General features: G+C 41.6%; 1 protein-coding gene across 3 annotated transcripts in view; it reads left to right on the top strand.

The window, feature by feature from the left end:
• Positions 1–18232, top strand: part of VPS13B (vacuolar protein sorting 13 homolog B) — a 1337220-nt gene that overhangs the window by 723582 nt on the left and 595406 nt on the right. For all 3 annotated transcript variants that reach the window (XM_077493096.1, XM_077493095.1, XM_077493097.1), the window contains one exon: positions 2598–2818. In XM_077493096.1, the coding sequence (XP_077349222.1) occupies positions 2598–2818 (221 nt within the window). The remainder of the gene's footprint in view (positions 1–2597; positions 2819–18232) is intronic.

An 18232-nucleotide genomic window follows, 5' to 3' on the forward strand; every position in this document is an offset into this window, starting at 1 on the left:
AAAGCAGGTGACCAGTAAATTTGTTGGACACATGAAGGTATAGGGTGAAACACCGGATCCGATAGCATCGGGACTGATCGGCTCCATTTTATAGTAAATCCCTGAAAACATACCAAATGTATCTTGATGACCTATAGGGATTTAGAGGGGTCACCCAGGTATGAGCGCATCATTTACTTATAGAGAAATTTTCTCTTCAGTTTGACTTCTGTGAAATCCTGTCATTTTGGTAGAGTTCCTGACTAGTGTAGACAGGGGTTCCACTGGCAAGGCAAACAGGACACCCAATTTTTTTTCCTCTCTGCATTGGAAACGGGTTAGTCAGGTCGCCAATAATCTGCAGTTGAGTCGCAAGAAAGTGTTTTGACTGCATGCAGAAAGGTCCCTAGCTCATCGCGGCCATTTATCACGTCATCGCTCCGTCAAATGAGGGGACCCTCATTATCTTTTTTGAGATATGGGGTTTTATTGACCCCATATCTCACTGTAAAGTGGACCTGTCATGCCATATTCCTATTACAAGGGATGTTTACATTCCTTGTAATAGGAATAAAAGTGATCAAAAAATGTATTTTTGGGGAAAAAAGTGTCAAACTAAAATAAATAAAGTAAAATGAACAATAAAACAAATAAATAAATTAAAGTGCCCCTGTCTCCGTGGGCTCACATGCAGAAGCGAACGCATACGTAAGTCCCGCCCGCATATGAAAACTGTGTTCAAACCACACATGTGAGGTATCGCTGCGAACATTAGAGCGAGAGAAATCATTTTGGCCCTAGACCTCCTCGGTAACTCAAAACATGTAAGCATTAAAAAAAAATTGAGCGTCGCTTATAGGGATTTTTAAGTAGCGACGTTTGGTGCCATTCCACGAGCGTGTGCAATTTTGAAGGGTGACATGTTAGGTATCTACTCAGCGTAACTTCATCTTTCACATTATGCAAAAACATTGGGCTAACTTTACTGTTTTGTTTTTTTCTAAAGCACAAAACTTTTTTTTTTTTTTTTTTTCAAAAAAACGCATGTGAAAATTTGCTGCGAAAATACCGTGTGAGATGAAAAGTTGCAACGACCACCATTGTATTCTCTAGGGCCTTTGCTAAATAAATATATATATATATATATATATATATATATATATATATATATATATATATATATATAATGTTTTGGGGTTCTATGTAATTTTCTAGCAAATAAATTATGATTTTTACATATAGGAGAGAAATGTCAGAATTGGCCTGGGTGCTCCAGAACGCCTGATGTCGCTCCCTGCATGTTAGGCCTCTGTATGTGGCCACACTGTGTAAAAGTCTCACACATGTGGTATCGCCATACTCGGGAGTAATAGCAGAATGTGTTTTGGGGTGTAATTTATGGAATGCCTATGCTGTGTGTGAGAAATAACCTGATAATCTGACAATTTTGTGAAAAAAAAAAAGTAAAAAAAATCTTGATTTTGCAAAGAATTGTGGGAAAAAATTACAACTTCAAAAAACTCATCATGCCTCTTACTAAATACCTTGGAATGTCTTCTTTCCAAAAAGGGGTCATGGGGGCTATCTGTACTTTTCTGGCATGTTAGGGTCTCAAGAAATGAGATAGGCTGTCAGTACTTCAGGCATGATCAATTTTCAAATATTGGCACCATACCTTGTGGACTCTATAACTTTCACAAAGACCAAATAATATCCACCAATTTGTACTTCTTTTTACCAAAGATATGTAGTAGTATACATTTTGGCCAAAATGTGTGAAGAAAAATTACTAATCTGCTAAATTGTATAACAAACTAAGAAAAGTTCTTTTTTTTTTTTTTACATCATTTTTGGTCTTTTTTCTTTCATAGCATAAAATTTTAAAAAAAAAACAGCGGTGATCAAATACCACCAAAAGAAAGCTCTATTTGTGTGAAAAAAAGGACAACAATTTCATATGGGTACAGCGTTACATGAGTAATTGTCATTCAAAATGTGAGAGCACCGAAAGCTGAAAATTGATCTGGTTATTAATGGGGTTTAAGTGCCCAGTGGTCAAGTGGTTAAAAAAAAAAAAAACTATAATGTGGAAATTGCAAAAAGTAAAGCATTTGCCTATAAAAAAAAACATGCATCGCTGCACATCTCTTCGGATATATAGTATCCTGGGCTATTATCTCCACAGTTTTAACTCGTGTCCATTGCTGGTTTCTGGGAAAAGCAGTGATCCAGTCTAACGCAAGCAGAAAATTTGATTTTAGCGTGCCTTGTTAGAATGTTAGAATTTATTTGTTTAAATGTAAAAAAAAAATACAGTAGCTGGACAAATAAAAAAGCATTTTTAGTAAGAGTTTTAAATCACAAAACAGATGGTATAGAAATTATAGAGCTAAAGCTATTTTTTCTCCTAGGCTAAATAAGATCAAAATATTATGTACAAGGATGCTGGCAAAATTGTCTTCTTTGAGAACACATACATTACATATTTTTTATTTATATTTCATGGTAAAAAAAAGTGTCTTTTTTTTTTATCAATTTATCAAATTTTATTAGACCTTTATTGTTTATTTTATGTGTGTATGTATTAAATAATAGCTTCCCCCCTTTTTTCTTATCAGGTGTTGCATTTCCTTGGACCATCAACCTCCAGCAATTCAGTGTCTATACTCTTCTCCAGCATCAAGTCATACTTAACCTAGTGGAGTCCATGGGCTGTACCTCCACTTTGGCTGTGACATCCCATGCATTGCCCTCTGCCGGGCCGGAGGCTGGACACTCTTTTGTGGTCTGTCTTCATGTTGATCTTGAGCCTCTAGAAATAAAATGCTCCAATCCACAGGTTGGTAAATTTTTTTTTTTTGTATTTAATCAAGTTGTAGACTGCCAATATTGTCACTGTTATTTGGCTAAGCATTACTATCAAAATGTTACATCTGGTTGCTTCTGCAATCTATCACTAGTTGTTTTTACAATCAACAGTTATTAATGCTATTCAGAAAACATGATTTTATTAAAGTCAGTACCTTAAAGTGTAACCACACCTTTTGTAAAAAGCAAAAACGTGTCCCCTGGTAAAACGTGGGAAACAATAACGTGTCCTCTGATAAATAACGTAAACAGCACCAACCCCTTCTAACAACCCCCAACTGGAAAATACACCAACAGCATTTAATCCTACATTCTAAAGATATGTATACATGAAGCTATGATTCTTTTGAATAAAGTCTACCATTAGTCAAATAGCACCTGTTCCACCAAATGGAAAACTTCAGAACCCTTTTTTTTTACCCCATGTCATGTGACCCTCTAGAATGCCTCTTGTGGGATTGAGAACCAGCGATCTACCACTGCCAGCCAAATGTACCACCAGCCAGTTCTATTACCACTCCTTGTCATGATATCTTATGTCAGCAGTGACTTCTGCAGTCTTATAAGGGTCCCCTTCACTGGACTGCCTATTGGTTGTGTCCTTGTCAACCAGGCAGGTGTGCATGCACCCGAAATGGACCCTGCCCTCCTGAAGTCCAAACAAAAGAGGACTCTGGACCCAGTGTGTCACGTGACTGCAGATTTTGATTTAAGTTAAGGCTGTTCAATTCTGTTTTTAAATTTACCTAGTGATTAGTTAAAAAGGGGTGATGATTAAAGGGTAGTTGGGAAGGATGGTGTTTTCAGAATTAAGCAAAACTATGCAACAGTGTAACAATCATGATTGGTCAAAAATACAACCAAATACATTATTTTCCCAACTCATGATTATCTTTTTTTGTACTTCATATTCATTCGTGTGTTTGGCACAACCTTATGCAGAGGTGGAACTTTTAAGGGATTTTATATTTTAGTTGTTTACCTATACTCTAGGCTTTGGATATACTGTGTGTGTATATATATATATATATATATATATATATATATATATATATATATATATATATATATATATATATATAATGTTTATTGTGTACTTCTGGATTAAGATGTTACCATTAGGCAAATACAAAAAATAATAAGGAAATTATTGTACTAAGAAAAACTACCACAGAAAAGCAGCAGTTAACTAAGGTGAGATATACACATAGGTAAAAACAATAATTTAAGTGAAACTGCAAGTATGATGTTATGATAAACAAGCATATCACACTGAGTAATGAATGTGTATATCTAATTTTGATTCCAACACACCAGTTGCAAAAAACAATAACTAAATGAATAAAACATAGTCCATAGGTTTGCAAAAACATTAATAAAATGTTGTGTGATCTTCATACCACTACCATGAGTCCGTGCACCACCACCACATAAAGTGTGTGCTTACCGGAAGGCAAGCTGTTACAAGCATGCGGCTAATACCCAGCCAGGGCCTTTATCCAGGGTGTATGTACCACCAGCTTGGACCAACTTGATTGGTAGAAGTACAGCAAAAAAGACCGGGGAACACGATCACTCAGTGGTCATGGTTAGCAACCCGGTATTACCAAGAATAAAAAGGAGCTCACTATAGTGTAAATCGTTACATACAAGGATTTATTAAGTCTTAAAAGTTGCACTTACAAAAGTAGAATTAAATGTCACGGTTTTTAAAAAAAAACACGGCCAGCTTGTGAACACCCATCCTCTCAGCTGAACAGCGGGATGACGTCAGCACATTGTTCCTCCCGTTATGCGCTTCATCACACACTGATGTTGTCCTGGAACACGGGTGATGCACTGACTCATCACGCTATATAGTAAACGGGAAGAACCTTGCCTCGGTTTGAGCCTCGAGCAGCGGAAACAATCTTAAATATAGGAGACCACAAATGAGCAAACATGACTACTCATAATATCATAAAAGTATATTTAAAGTTGTAATTAGCAACGATAATGTATCTCAGAAGGACAGAAACAATATGGAGGACTAAAAAACGAAACTTACGAATAAGTCCAGTCCAATCGAACGGTGATTGCATCATAATCCCCAGGCCACCGATAATAAGGAAGAATTTTGGTAGAATTAGACTGCCACAATCAAAGCAATCAAAAATAACCCAATATCAATATGATCTTTCGCTTTAGGAAAGTCTAAATAATATTGTAGGGTATATGACTAGAATTATGATTCAGCATCTCCCAGAAATTGGCCAAAATTAACCACTTCCCGACCAGCGCACGACGATGTACGTCGACAGAATGGCACGGGCAGGCATATTGGCGTACAGGTACGTCCAATATTCGATGCCGCCCTGCCATCGGGAGCGCGCCGCCGGCGGCGCACTCCCGCGCTGGTCGGGACCCCCGTGAGTCCGGTCGCGGGACCCGCGGACTCAATCGCTGCGGGCATCCCTGCGATCGTCTCACGGAGCGGCCGAATGGAGGAAATGCTGTGTAAACAACATTTTTCCATTCTGCCTAGCAACTAGTGACGCTGATCTCTGCTCCATGTGATTGGAGCAGAGATCAGTGTACACTAAATTAAAGCCCAACCCCCCCACAGTTAGTAACACACCCCTAGGAACACTTAACCCCTACACTGCCACCCACTGGTTAACCCTTTCACTGCCAGTGTCATTTACACAGGAATCACTGCATTTATATAGAAGTGATTACTGTATAAATGACAATGGTCCCAAAAATGTGTCAAAAATGTCCGATGGGTCCCCGACAATGTCGCAGTCACAATAAAAATCACTGATCACCGCCATTACTAGTAAAAAAAAAAAAAAAAAAATTATTAATAAAAATGCTATAAAACTATCCCTATTTTGTAAACGCTATAACTTTTGCGCAAACCAATCAATAATCGCTTATTGCGATTTTTTTTACCAAAAATATGTAGAAGAATACGTATCAGCCTAAATTGAGGGAAAAAAATGTTTTTTTATATATTTTTGGGGGATATTTATTATAACAAAAAGTAAAAAATAATGCGTTTTTTTCAAAATTGTCGCTCTATTTTTGTTTATAGCGCAAAAAATAAAAACCGCAGGGGTGATCAAATACCATCAAAAGAAAGCTCTATTTGTGGGAAAAAAAGGACGTCAATTTTGTTTGGGAGCCACGTCGCACGACCGCGCAATTGTCAGTTAAAGCGACGCAGTGCCGAATCGCAAAAAGTGGTCTGGTCTTTGACCAGCAAATTGGTCCGGTCTGAAAGTAGTTAAGCTAGTGGGACAAAGAGGAATAGGTTCATCCATGTCCCCAGTGGTAAAGATAGGCGTTACAACAAATGTAACTGAACACACATAGAAGTAGCAACCCTAAGGTACTTGGATATTTACTCAGAGATTGATTAAACTTGGAGCCATACACAATTAGAAAAAATTGGTGGATTTAAACGATTAATCCAAAAACAGTAAAACACCACCAAATCTTGGCCGATATATATAAGATCTAAGGGGGGTCTGAATTGTATCCTACAAAATACAGTTGAGAAACACACCACCATTAGATGGCATCTCCCGAAAGTTAGCTGGATTGGAACTATAGGGACAAAGAGAATACTTATTATTGTCCCTAATGGTAAAGGTAGGTATTACAATAAATGGGATTAAACACACATGTAAGTGGAATCATTGTAAATCTTAGATGGTAGTTCCAAGATTAATTACGCTCCCTTGATAAAGGCATTGCTTCTAGAGACAGATACAAAAACCTGTCAATATGTTTTAGAAAAAATGTAACAGGACAAGCTGTTACAGAACAATAATAACAAAGATATCCATAATTGCCTATGTATCTTTATTTAGATCAGTTGATATATACTCTCACACAAATTTGAATAATCAGACAATGGGGTGCAATACTGAATATCTGCTCTGAAATAAAATATATTTATCCTTGAATGTAGCAAGGTAATATTATACATCATTCAGAAACTGTATTCGGCATCCACACCCCTTCTCAAGCTCAAAGTTCATACATTTTAACCTGAGAAAGGGCTGTAACACCCAAAACGGTTTGCTCATGGATTGTGCTATATGATGTTATCCTGCAACATTTGTTGGTGAATATATTTTAAAAGCAGAGAAAATATTTGGTATTGTATCCCACTGTTTGACTATAGAAATATTTGTGGTGCAGTTGGAGCCTGCTTGGTGCATATTTTATTTAAGATATATACATATGTGCATAGTACTGTGCAAAAGTTTTGTGCAAAAAATGTAGATATATTTTCAAAAAGAATGCAATAAATCATTTTTATTATAGCCAACAAAGCTCATAAACATAAGAAAAAATGTACATCAAATGAAATATCAAATTACCATATCAATATTTGGTGTGTCCACCCTTTGCTCTTAACTGCATCAATTCTCCAAGGCACACTTACACTAAAGTTTAGGACTTTGCAAAACAGGTGCTAATGGTCAACATGTAAAGATAATATGCAAGTTAAAATTCAATTATTAAAGCAAACAAAATCAGCTGTGCAGGAGAAATTTAAGGAATTTACTGTATTTATCGGCGTATAACCTGCACTTTTTTCCTCTTAAAATCAGGGGAAAATCATGGGTGCGTGTTATACGCCGATCCCCCACTGATTGTAAGCGGAGCAAGCGCCACCAATGTAAACACATAGCGGAGTCCTCAGTACTCATCTAGGCTTGGCTCCTCTCAGCTCTGCTCACAGTCACACCCAGTCCCGCATGATGGACATAACACAGGGACTGGGCGTTACTGTGACCAGAGCTGAGCCTAGCCGAGTACATTTGGCTATGTGTATATCGACGGCGCTCAGCTCCTCTTGGCTCCTGCTCACAGTCACGGTCAGTCCCACCATTGGACCTGTGCTATGTTCATCATAGGGCGTGACTGTGAAAGGAGACGAGATACACAGGACCTGCTTTGTAAATGTTGGATTAAGAATGCCAAACATGGGGGCGTGGCCGAGATGTTAGAGCAATGAGACATGCCCTGCTGTAGCTCCTGTCATCTGTCTAGGCAATCCACCTAAATCCTGGATTCTTCCTAGCCATCCTGCTCAGAAAACATCTCCCTTTCACTTGGGGAGCTGCACCGGTTCTCCCCATGACCGGTAAGTTTAAGTCCAACAAGAAAGCAGCCTTCTACAGCTCCTGGTCCACACCATGGATAACTCGTGCAGCGTCCATCTTGCCTGTCACGTCCTCCCCTCCAGCTTCCGTGGCAGTGCAGACAGACCTGGGTGGTGGCTTTGGCTCCAGGCCCGGACAACGCTTCATCCTCTGCAACCCCATAGCCTAGAAGGGACCAGTCGCCTGCTGAAATCCTAACAGCTGTTGCAGAAAGTAGTCCTCCCTGGAGGGGAAGATGGAAATGGTGGCATTAGAATGTTGGCTGATCAGACAGGATATGGACAAATTTAGAGGCCTCCTTAGAGATGCTGAGCATCGCATTTCGGCAGTGGAAGATACCACGGCCTGCACTGTCCAAACACGAGCTGATCTCCAGCAAAAAAGGTCAAAGTCCTATTGGCCCATTCGGAGGATGATGAAAATTGCCCCTGGAGCAATAATGTCCATGTGGTCGGGCTTCCGGAGGGTGCAGAAGGCTCCAACTCTGCGGTATTTTCTGAGGCCTTCTTCAATCAACTATTAGGCTTGTAACAGCTGTCTCCTTTATATATAGTCGAAACGTTCACATAGGGTGCCTACTGGCCTGGGACCTTGTGGATTGATGCCACACACCTTTCTGGTCTGCTTACTGTATTGCAGGGATAGGGATCTGATTCTGTCGGAGGCCCGCAAACACCCATATCTCTCCTGATCTAAAAAATAAAAGGCACCTTTTCACAGATGTTTGCAGTCGTCTATGGGAGAAAGCCCTGGTATATAACACGCTGTATCCTAGTCACCTGAAGGTCATACACAATAGGTCTGATAAGTTCTTTGAATCCCCTACAGATGCAATTGATTGGTTGGATTCCATTGCCTGGAATGTAGTTGAGTTGCCTGGCCCTGTGCCCACAGTTGTGGGCACTTCTACTCACCCTGTTCCAAGATGGTGCTGGGAGTTGTTGCACATGCTCATTGCTTTAAAGTTGTTCTCCTGTTAAAACTGTTCCCACAAGCAGGCTGCGCGTATCGGAGAGCCTGGGATTTCCTGTCTGCTTACTGAGGTGGTTAAGGTATTGTTATTGGGTAATATGACTTGACACTACATCTCCTCAGTCCCTCTACAAGCGGATGAACCCTTGGAACAGTCTGCTGCTGTTTTTTCTACTTTTGGTCCTTGGTCTTTCTATGGGCCTTCCATTTGCCTTGCACAATCTGTACTGATGTTACATTGCTGTCTGGTGGGATGTGGTTCTCTGTATCTGGGTTCCTACCCCCCTCGCATCCGCTCTAGTTGAACATAGCCTGTCTTCATAGAATATTGACTACTGCTGTATGAGTAGTAATAAAATTCTCTCATGGAATGTCTGTGGGCTTAATTTGAAGTTTAAAAGCTCCATGGTTCTTCAGTACCCCAAATCCCAGAACCTACATATAGTTTCCCTGCAAGAAACTCAATTTATCGGTAGTAAAACACTCTCCCTTAACAGAAACTGGATACAGAGAACAATGCACGCTACCCATTCCTCATATGCCAGAGGTGTTAGCATGTTAATACATAAAAAAAACTTGCTTGCACTATTGAACATGTGGTCAGGGATCCCCAAGGTCGCTTTGCAATTGTGCTTCTGGACATAGAATCCCGATTACTGGCAATAGTGAATATTTATGTCCCACCCCCTTCCGAAGCAAGGTTCTGTACACGGCTTTGGAGAAGGACTCCTCCTGCGGCCCATTGAAGGTATTCATAGAGACCTCAATAACATTTTAGACTGTTTTAGACACTTCTAACCCAACTCGGTGCAAAACCTTGACCTTGGGTACTGAGCTGACTTGGCAGTGTTGGTGGAGCTATGGCGTTGAAAACACTGCATGGAGCTTTGTTTACTCCTATCTTTCCCATGTAACAGCCTCTTCTTCTTGCATTGACTTAGCCTTCACACCAAATCTGCTTTGTTAGCCCTGGTTACTGATGTCTGATAGCAGATGGGTTCTCTGACCACACCCCCTTACAGGTCATACTGGATCTTGTGCCGAAAAGATACATGGGTGTTTGGTGGCTGCATCCGGGTTGGGTGGCGGTGCCCTCAGATGAACTCTTACTGTTTCCCCATTTGAAGGTGTTCTGGGAGTTTAATGATAGCACCGCTCTGCCTGTCGTTTGAGAAGCCTTTACGACGTTAACACGGGGGTGTATGTGTCAGATATTAAGGCCCGCCAGGGTAGAACAAAATTAAAAATCTGAGGAGCTTCAGGCTCATGAACTGAGCTGTGCCCAAACACCTGCTGATTCACCTTCACCTACTTCCTTGGCCGAGTTGCAGATGGTGAGGCGGTCACTGTTGGTTAATTTCCAGAACCTCACTCAATGTGTTTTTAAACATCGAAGGGAAGAATTGTTTGAGAAAGGTGACAAAAATGGTAAACTGTTGGCCATCCTGACAGCACATACTTGGGCAAATATGGTGGTCCCTTGCATTTACTTCCCAGGGGGTACTCTAGTGAAGGATAAGTGAGGGTTTTATGCAGGCGTTTGTGAGCTATTATTCTATGTTATACTCGCCTATTTCTACATATGAGATACAGATCTTAATTGGCCTGCTGGATTCCCTCCAAATCCCGGTGTTACCTGACGAGGTTGTAGCAAGCCATAGGCGACCCCTTCACCGAAAAAGAGCTTCTGGCTGCTGTTGCCTCCTTTCCCATTAGCTGATCGTCTGGCTCAGATACGACCCCCGCAGAGTGGTATAAACAGTACTTAGACCTTTTATCTTCTTGGCTTCTAAATCTATATGGGGAATGTTTTGACACTGGGACTTTACCAGTGTCTTTTTATGAAGCTCAGATTGTGTTACTGCCCAAACCGGATAAGGACCCTCTATTCTGTTCCTCCTACTGACCCATAGCATTACTCAATATGGACCTTAAAATACTTACAAAAATGATTAGCAATAGGTTAAAGCATTGCGTCACCTGAGATCACCAGACCAGACTGGGCTCATGCCTAAAAAGACCACAGTCATTAACATGCAGAGGGTGTGTACACATACTCAGTTGGCTCCTGAGGTATAATCTGGGGACCTCTGGTGTTTTTTGACCTGGAAAAGGCATTTAACACCATTGATTTGACATATATGATGCATGTATTGCAACGCATGGGGTTTGGCCCTACATTCCTTAAGTGGATCTTGCTATTATGTGAGCATCCAGTAGCTGCCCTCTGAATAAATGGTAGAGTGTCAGATGTCTTTTCTGTGTCCAGAGGCACCAGGCAGGGTTGCCCCCTTTTGCCAGGGCTATTCACACTGGTTATGGAGCCTCTGGCATTAGCGTTACGCTCAGCTCCCCAAATACAAGGGATCAGCATGGGTACTCTGACTGAAACGATGCCCCTACATGTGGATAACCTGTTAGTTTTTATACGGGACCCAGGGCACTCCCTACAAGCTGCACTCGCTTTTAGACCAGTTTTCAGTAGTCTCTGGTCTCAAGGTTAATTGGACCAAGTACAAAATCCTTGCTTTACGCTCCCATCCCATGTCTAGACAGGCTGACCCCAATAATACCCTTGCGTGGGTTACACAAATGAAATATTTACATAGGTCTTAACATTTCCCCACTGCTTGCTACCCAAAATCGGAAGCTAAATACCTGAAAAAATCTTCCACTGTCGCTCATTGGTAAGATAAATTTGATTATGGTGATAATTCTGCCTTTATTTTTGTACATAGAAACTCCCGGGTGTGGATCCCCAGATCAATTTTTAAATCAATTGACAGTTTGCTCTTGTCCTTTTTATGGCACAGGGAGACACTTTGCCTTAAATTAGTCATGCTACAGCAGCCGTAGGGGGAAGGGGGCCTAGCGGTGCCTAATTTCTATACATATTTCCTTGCTGGCCAATTGACAGTTTTTTTACCGCTGACTGACTACTCCCTTGGGTGAGGCCTCTGTATCCTTGGAGGCTGCCTGTTTTTTGTTTATATGAGGCTCTTTCCCACTTAATGTATAGGGGTTTTAAATCCACCTAATCACTTGCCTCTTTTATGCGTTGAGTTACAAAGGCATGGTCTGTGGCACAGGGTTTTACACCATCTAGTTCTGGTTGGCTATTTCCCAACCTACCACTGTGGAGAAATCCAAACTTAACACTTTTTTAGACTATCCCGGCCCGGTAGTTTGGACCAAATATGGTATTAAGATTCTACAACATATAGTATCTAATGGTTCCCTTATGGTCTTTAATGATCTTAAATAGCACTATGGATTGCCAAACTCGCCATTCTTTTTGGTATATCCAACTGAGACATGCTTTTTGCTCTCAGTTTGGAGGGGACCCTCTTGATCTTGAACTGAGTGACCTGGAACTTCTGGCATGCAGTGACTCATTATCCAAACAAGTGTCCATGCTATACAAGGACCTCTCTCTGGGGTCGGTTCAATTAATGGAGCCCTGCGGACTGGCCTGGGAGGCTGCGTTTCTGGTCTAGAACGGCTGATTGAAGTGACATCTGGGAAGCACCATTTAAGTGCCTAGTCTCCACTAGAGACTGTTTGATCCATTACAAATTTTTACATAAAAACTACCTTACCCCCACTAAGCTGGCTAGGATATTTAGAGACCAACTCTCTCTATGCTGGAGATGCTCTGCACCTCTTGCAAATTGTATGCACATCTTTTGGGAATGTCCTAACATTAACCACTTCAGCCCCAGAAGATTTGGCTGCTCCAATGATCAGAGTAATTTTTACAATTTGGCACTACGCTGCTTTAACCACTTGCCAACAGCCGCACACCAATATACGTTGGCACAATGGCAGTGGTGGGCAAATAGGCAAACTTGTATGTCCCCATTAGTTTGCACGCTAGTGAGCACGCCTGCCGCATACTGCATGACCGTGCCAGCAGGTCCTGTGGACTCGATGTCTGCTGGTGTCCCGCGATCATGTCACGGAGTGGTAGAAAGGGGAGAGCAAGGGATTTCTCTTTCGTTCATTGACAGACACAGCTCCTTTAATTCTTGACCTCAGGGTTATCACGCCACTTCAGGAGAGGTCTAGGCAGAAAATGTAAAAACAGCAAGACTGCACAGCACCACCCAGGGGGCGGTCCCTCTGGCTGTAACCCCTCACCCTGCTTTCTGCAGCTCAGTTTTCTGCCTAGTGTAGGAGAAGGACCTGGCTCCCTGAGGGGACCATTGGTCCTGGGATTTTTTTCTTCAATTTTTGATCCTGTTATCTACTATCAACAGCCGGCTGGGTGACAGGCTGGATAATATAGATCCTTGTGGTCTCCCCAGCCTGGCCATCGAGCATGAGCAGACCCTAGCTATGCGCTGGGTCGGCCAAGACATGCCTCTTCTGCTCCAGGGGCGGCCAGTGAGCTATATGCTCTGGGGCACACATATGACCAGGCTACTGCTGTCTGTGTCAGTGTGCCGTGGCCAGCAGCCACCCCATACTGCTCGGGTGATGGGTCTGTGGTGGAATGCATCTAGCAATCCCAACAGGAAGAGCTGGCAGACCGGGGGAGACTGAGAATCACAATTTTTTTTGCTTAGAAGATAGATCATGATTCTCTCACGATTCTTGCGGCGCAACATCATCTTTAACATTAAAACAAAAATAAGTGGGCAAACTTTACTGTTTCGTTTTTTTTTATTTTTTTTTTATTGAAGTGTATTTTTTCCCCAAAAATTGCATTTGAGAGACTCCTGGGCAAATACAGTGTGACATAAAATATTGCAGCAATTGACATTTTATTCCCTAGGGTCTCTGCTAAAATATATACAATGTTTGGGGATTCCAAGTAATTTTCTAACAAAAAAATATTGATTTTAACTTAAAAAACAAGTGTCAGAAAAAGATTTAGACTTTAAGTGGTTAAACTTCCTGCATTTACAGATTGTTAAAAACTTGACAGACTGCCTGGATTTTTTTTTACACAGAAGTGTATTCCTTTGATCTAAAAAGGAAGAGTTAGTTACAATGTTTCATGTTAAAACTTGGCAGACTGCCTGGATGGTTTGTTTTGACAGCTGAGTGAGCAAATAAGTCTCTCCACTTGTTATACCACCAAATAAATAGATAATAACCAATAAAAGACAACAGCACGTGATAAAGTGCAAGGTGCTAACTGTGCTGATAGTAAACAAAAACAGGGGGAATAGAAATGTCCCAAAATTCCCTAATGCTGCAATGCACGCTAATATTGGATAAACAATCCAAGGATAATAAATTGTGATTAGTGAAAATATTGAGATGTGAATAATAAACATTGATTTTGTAGAGCCAATCATATTCAGGGTCACCCCGAAGTCGACAGAGTTCATTCATTGAAATGCATGAACCACAAGATTTGCACGCATTTTGTCCTGGTAATGGAAGCAGAGAACAAGGGCATATGGGGAATTGGGTCAGTGGACCAATATGACCACAACTCACTTTTTTTAGTTGTGTCCATGAGCAAGGATAGGCCCATGGAGATTTTCAATTCAGAGACCATAATAGGTCTCCAATCTCTGGCATGGGTCAAGTGGAGAATTAGCGGTGATGAACTGACCAGCATACAAATTGCTTTGGGCCACAATAGATCTATAGAGATCTTCCGTGAAAAACAGTGAATAAAAATCAAGTGACGTAAAATCAACTGTTTCCACCTGAATTACAGGTTGGCCAGCGAATGGGGGCAATACAGGTACTGCAGAAGTGGTGGGCTCGGATTGGCAAATGCAGCAGGAAGAGCACGATAGGCTCGATGGGCCTGTCTTTGTCTTCTTGGTGGCTGCGGGACACTAGTTGTGCTAGCCACCTCAGCAGCTTAACCTGCACTTATGGGACTCGCCACGTTACCAAGTGTTACTGCAGTGCCAGATATATGACCAGTACATACTAGGCCACTGGTGCTTGCCAGTTCATCAGAAGGCTGAGCGGCACTAGTATTGGCTCTCTGCTGCATGCAAGAGCCCTGCGGTTCTTGCACCTCAACAACAGCAGAAGAATGGGGTTGGCTATGCCTGACCTTGGCAGGGACCACTACTCCATTGTCAGAGCTATCTCTCAGGGTGCCACTGCTGTCTACAGTTTCGTATTCTGAGCCTGAATCTGACAGATGGATGAGTTCCTCCTCACACTCATCTGTCATGCTCAGAAGGCCTCTTCACTAGTGTGCCTTCAATTGGACATTGTGTCCTCTAAATTTACTGGTACAACTAGTGAGACTCACAGGAACTTCAACCGCTACCAAAAAACTGTTGCCGTTTGCAGCGATCAGGCCTGACTATGTGAATGCTGCAGTTATGTGTTTAGTATTTTGTAAGTGACAGTAATCGATTGATGCTGCACTTGGGTGGGCTGGGCACAGGTGCTAGCAGGTATCTGGGCTTATCCAGCTAACACTGCATTTTTGAGAACCCTAAACTATTGGGGATGCTAATATAGTTCTGAGCAGATCAAAGATATCAATCCGTTCAGACACTATACTACTAAGGGAGGTGTATGGTGCATGCATGGGTGTTAGCACTACTGGCACTAATCTTACACTGCCTAGGGTGACACAGACCCTAGCTGACACTAAAACCTCACCCGCTGGGTGATCAGGGGGTTTAACCTTTTATTGGGTAATGTATGGCGGGTACCCTGATGCTTTAAAAAATTAACTAACCAGCATCACCTGTGACACTAATATAGTGATCCCTGGTGATAGGGAGTGATCAAGTGGTTAAACCTTTATTGTGGGGGGTTTAGGGGGGTCCCTAGACCTATCTGGACCTACTACTAAGTACCCTAACACTGATTAGTGTCACAAATTACACCAGTACAGTTATTAAAGAAAAATATGAACACTGCACTAGGTGACACAGTGACAGGGAGTGAAGGGGTTAACTGGGGGGGTTGAAATGTGTGCCTGCATGTATTGTGTCGGTGTAGTGTCGGTGCAACTCACGTTTGGATGTCCTCTCTCTGGAATGGAAAAGAAGTCCAGAGAGGGAGATGACATCACTTCCCCTGCCAGTGTTTACACTTAGAGGGCAGAAGGAAGCATTTCATTTGTCCGAACCGATCAGCAGATCAAGGCCAGAAATCATTGACCTGGGCCTAGAGACTGATCGGTTCTTAAACAAATCCGATCGTCGCGGTCGCCTAGGGGCACGACTTAAAGTAAACTGCGGCGGCTGGTTGGGATTTGGTTGAGCCCTTCTGGCAAGAAATTGCGACATGTATCCAGTTGGTCACCTCCTTCTCGATCACCCTTTTGGTTAAAGTATGCTTGTTGCATATAGTTGAACCTCTGGCTACCACTAGGGCTTTACACGCTCATCTTATTGTTCTACTCGAAGAAACTGATTATTCTGTCAAGGAAGGGGTCTTCTGCTCCAACTTTCATATCCTGGAAGTCAGTGATTAATAAAGCAGTCCCTTTGTACAAAGCTACATATTTGAGTAGGGGCCCTGGCCAAATTTGATAAGGTATGGGGGTGTTGGATGGCATCTACAGCCACAGCTTCCGATTAAATCCCTGTGTATTATATGGGGGGGGGGGGGGGGGGGGGGGGTTTGTTGACTTCTCCCATTATGTTATAACCTGATGAGTGCTTTTATGGATCTTAATTTTCCTGATTGGGGGGGGGGGGAGGGGTGGAGGGTCTTGAGAATTGTTATAAGTGTATTAGCTCATATGGTTGAAGGAGGCGTCATCACGCCAGCGTAGCTGTTTTTCTGCCTCCTACTGGAGGTTCATGAAATGTGCATGTTTTTTATTCGCAAATGTGGGGGGTTCCTCTTTCTCTTTCCTTTGTTTATGTTTTGATGTAAGCTGGTACAGTTCTTATTGTGACCGATTTGCTTGTTTCCACGATGTGCGGTTTACTGTTGTATATACCTGTTTTAAAATTTCAATAAAAAGTAATTTACAAAAAAAAAAAAAATGCCAGGCAGTGCTAAATATTTATTGCTACTGAGGGATGGGGGCATAATGATGATTTAGATCATACACTTACCCTTCAATAAAATGAATTGGCACATCGAAGGTATTTCAAGGATACAAAGGAGGTATCTCACTTTAAATTGCATAGCTAACCCTCTCAATGTGTTGTAGAAGCAATAGGAAGGTTTGCAGTGTATATTTACTGTTTGGTGTGTTTGTGGGTTTTTGTAACTGTAGCTCTGTCCACAATGTTTTAGCAGCATCTCTTGCTTGATGTGATGAAATAAGTAGCAGATGTACAGTTTTTCGTGGACCCTGACGCATGGCAGCACAGACTTGTGAATGCACATGCTACGCAACAATAAAAATTCCTCGAGTCGGGTTCACACCCCATGTGCTACTTCACGCTACATGAAGTTCTGACTGGAAGGCAGCAGGCAGCTAGGAAGAATGTCTGGAACACATCACAGCGGGTTGGATTGGAAAGGTGCTTGGGGACACTGAATGTGACCTGAGTTTGCTTTTTTGTTTGTGTTTTTTCCAATTAGGCGCGTGTGTGTTCAGTTTTGAAGTTTTGTCTCTGGTTAGGTGGCAGCTTTTATGTTAGGCCTTTCACATTATGTCCCCACTGGAAAGTATAGTGGCAATGCATTAGTCTTTTTTTTCCTATCGCTATATCATTCAAACTGTAGGAAAGTAGAACTCATGGCACTCATACCTTACACTCTTTTATAGTAGGTTTGTAAACAAAGGGCAAAAAACCCAGCTAGCCACCACTTAATGTGTGACATAAACTTTTTCACCTGTGTGTTTTGCGAAACAGTTGTTCACTAGATTACTTTCCTGTAGGTTGAGTAATATGGTGATTTGTGATGGAGAAAATCACTGCTGCTTTCCCACCATGCCCCCCCCCCCCCCCCCCCAGTACACTTAAAGCGATATTACACCAAAAAAAACAAGAAAATAATACTTGTATATTGCAGCTTATTAATTCTAAGATGTGGTGACTGCATTTGTTTTGTTTTCTTTTATTTTTTTGTAGCTTTTTTCCTTTATTTTCAGCTTGTGATGTCTGTTATGTTTCAACTTCCTTTAACAGACCAAGCTGTCCAGCCAAGTTGGCAGTTAGTGGCCTGAGACAAATTATTTAACATTGATGGGTGTGCTTACAGTGGTCAGCTTTTATTCATTTTCATTCATTTATGTAAAACCTTTATCCCAAAAGGAAAGAAATATGGTTGCTGTAGCTGCTTAAAAAGTGTTAGCTGGAATTCAGCTTTAATTTTAGTCAAGTCCATCTAAATCTGCTAGTGTATCT

The sequence above is a fragment of the Lithobates pipiens genome, unplaced genomic scaffold, assembly GCF_037356315.1.
Source record: "Lithobates pipiens isolate NorthernLeopardFrog02 unplaced genomic scaffold, aLitPip1_a1.2 Scaffold_19, whole genome shotgun sequence".
NCBI classification, from domain to species: Eukaryota; Metazoa; Chordata; class Amphibia; order Anura; family Ranidae; genus Lithobates; species Lithobates pipiens.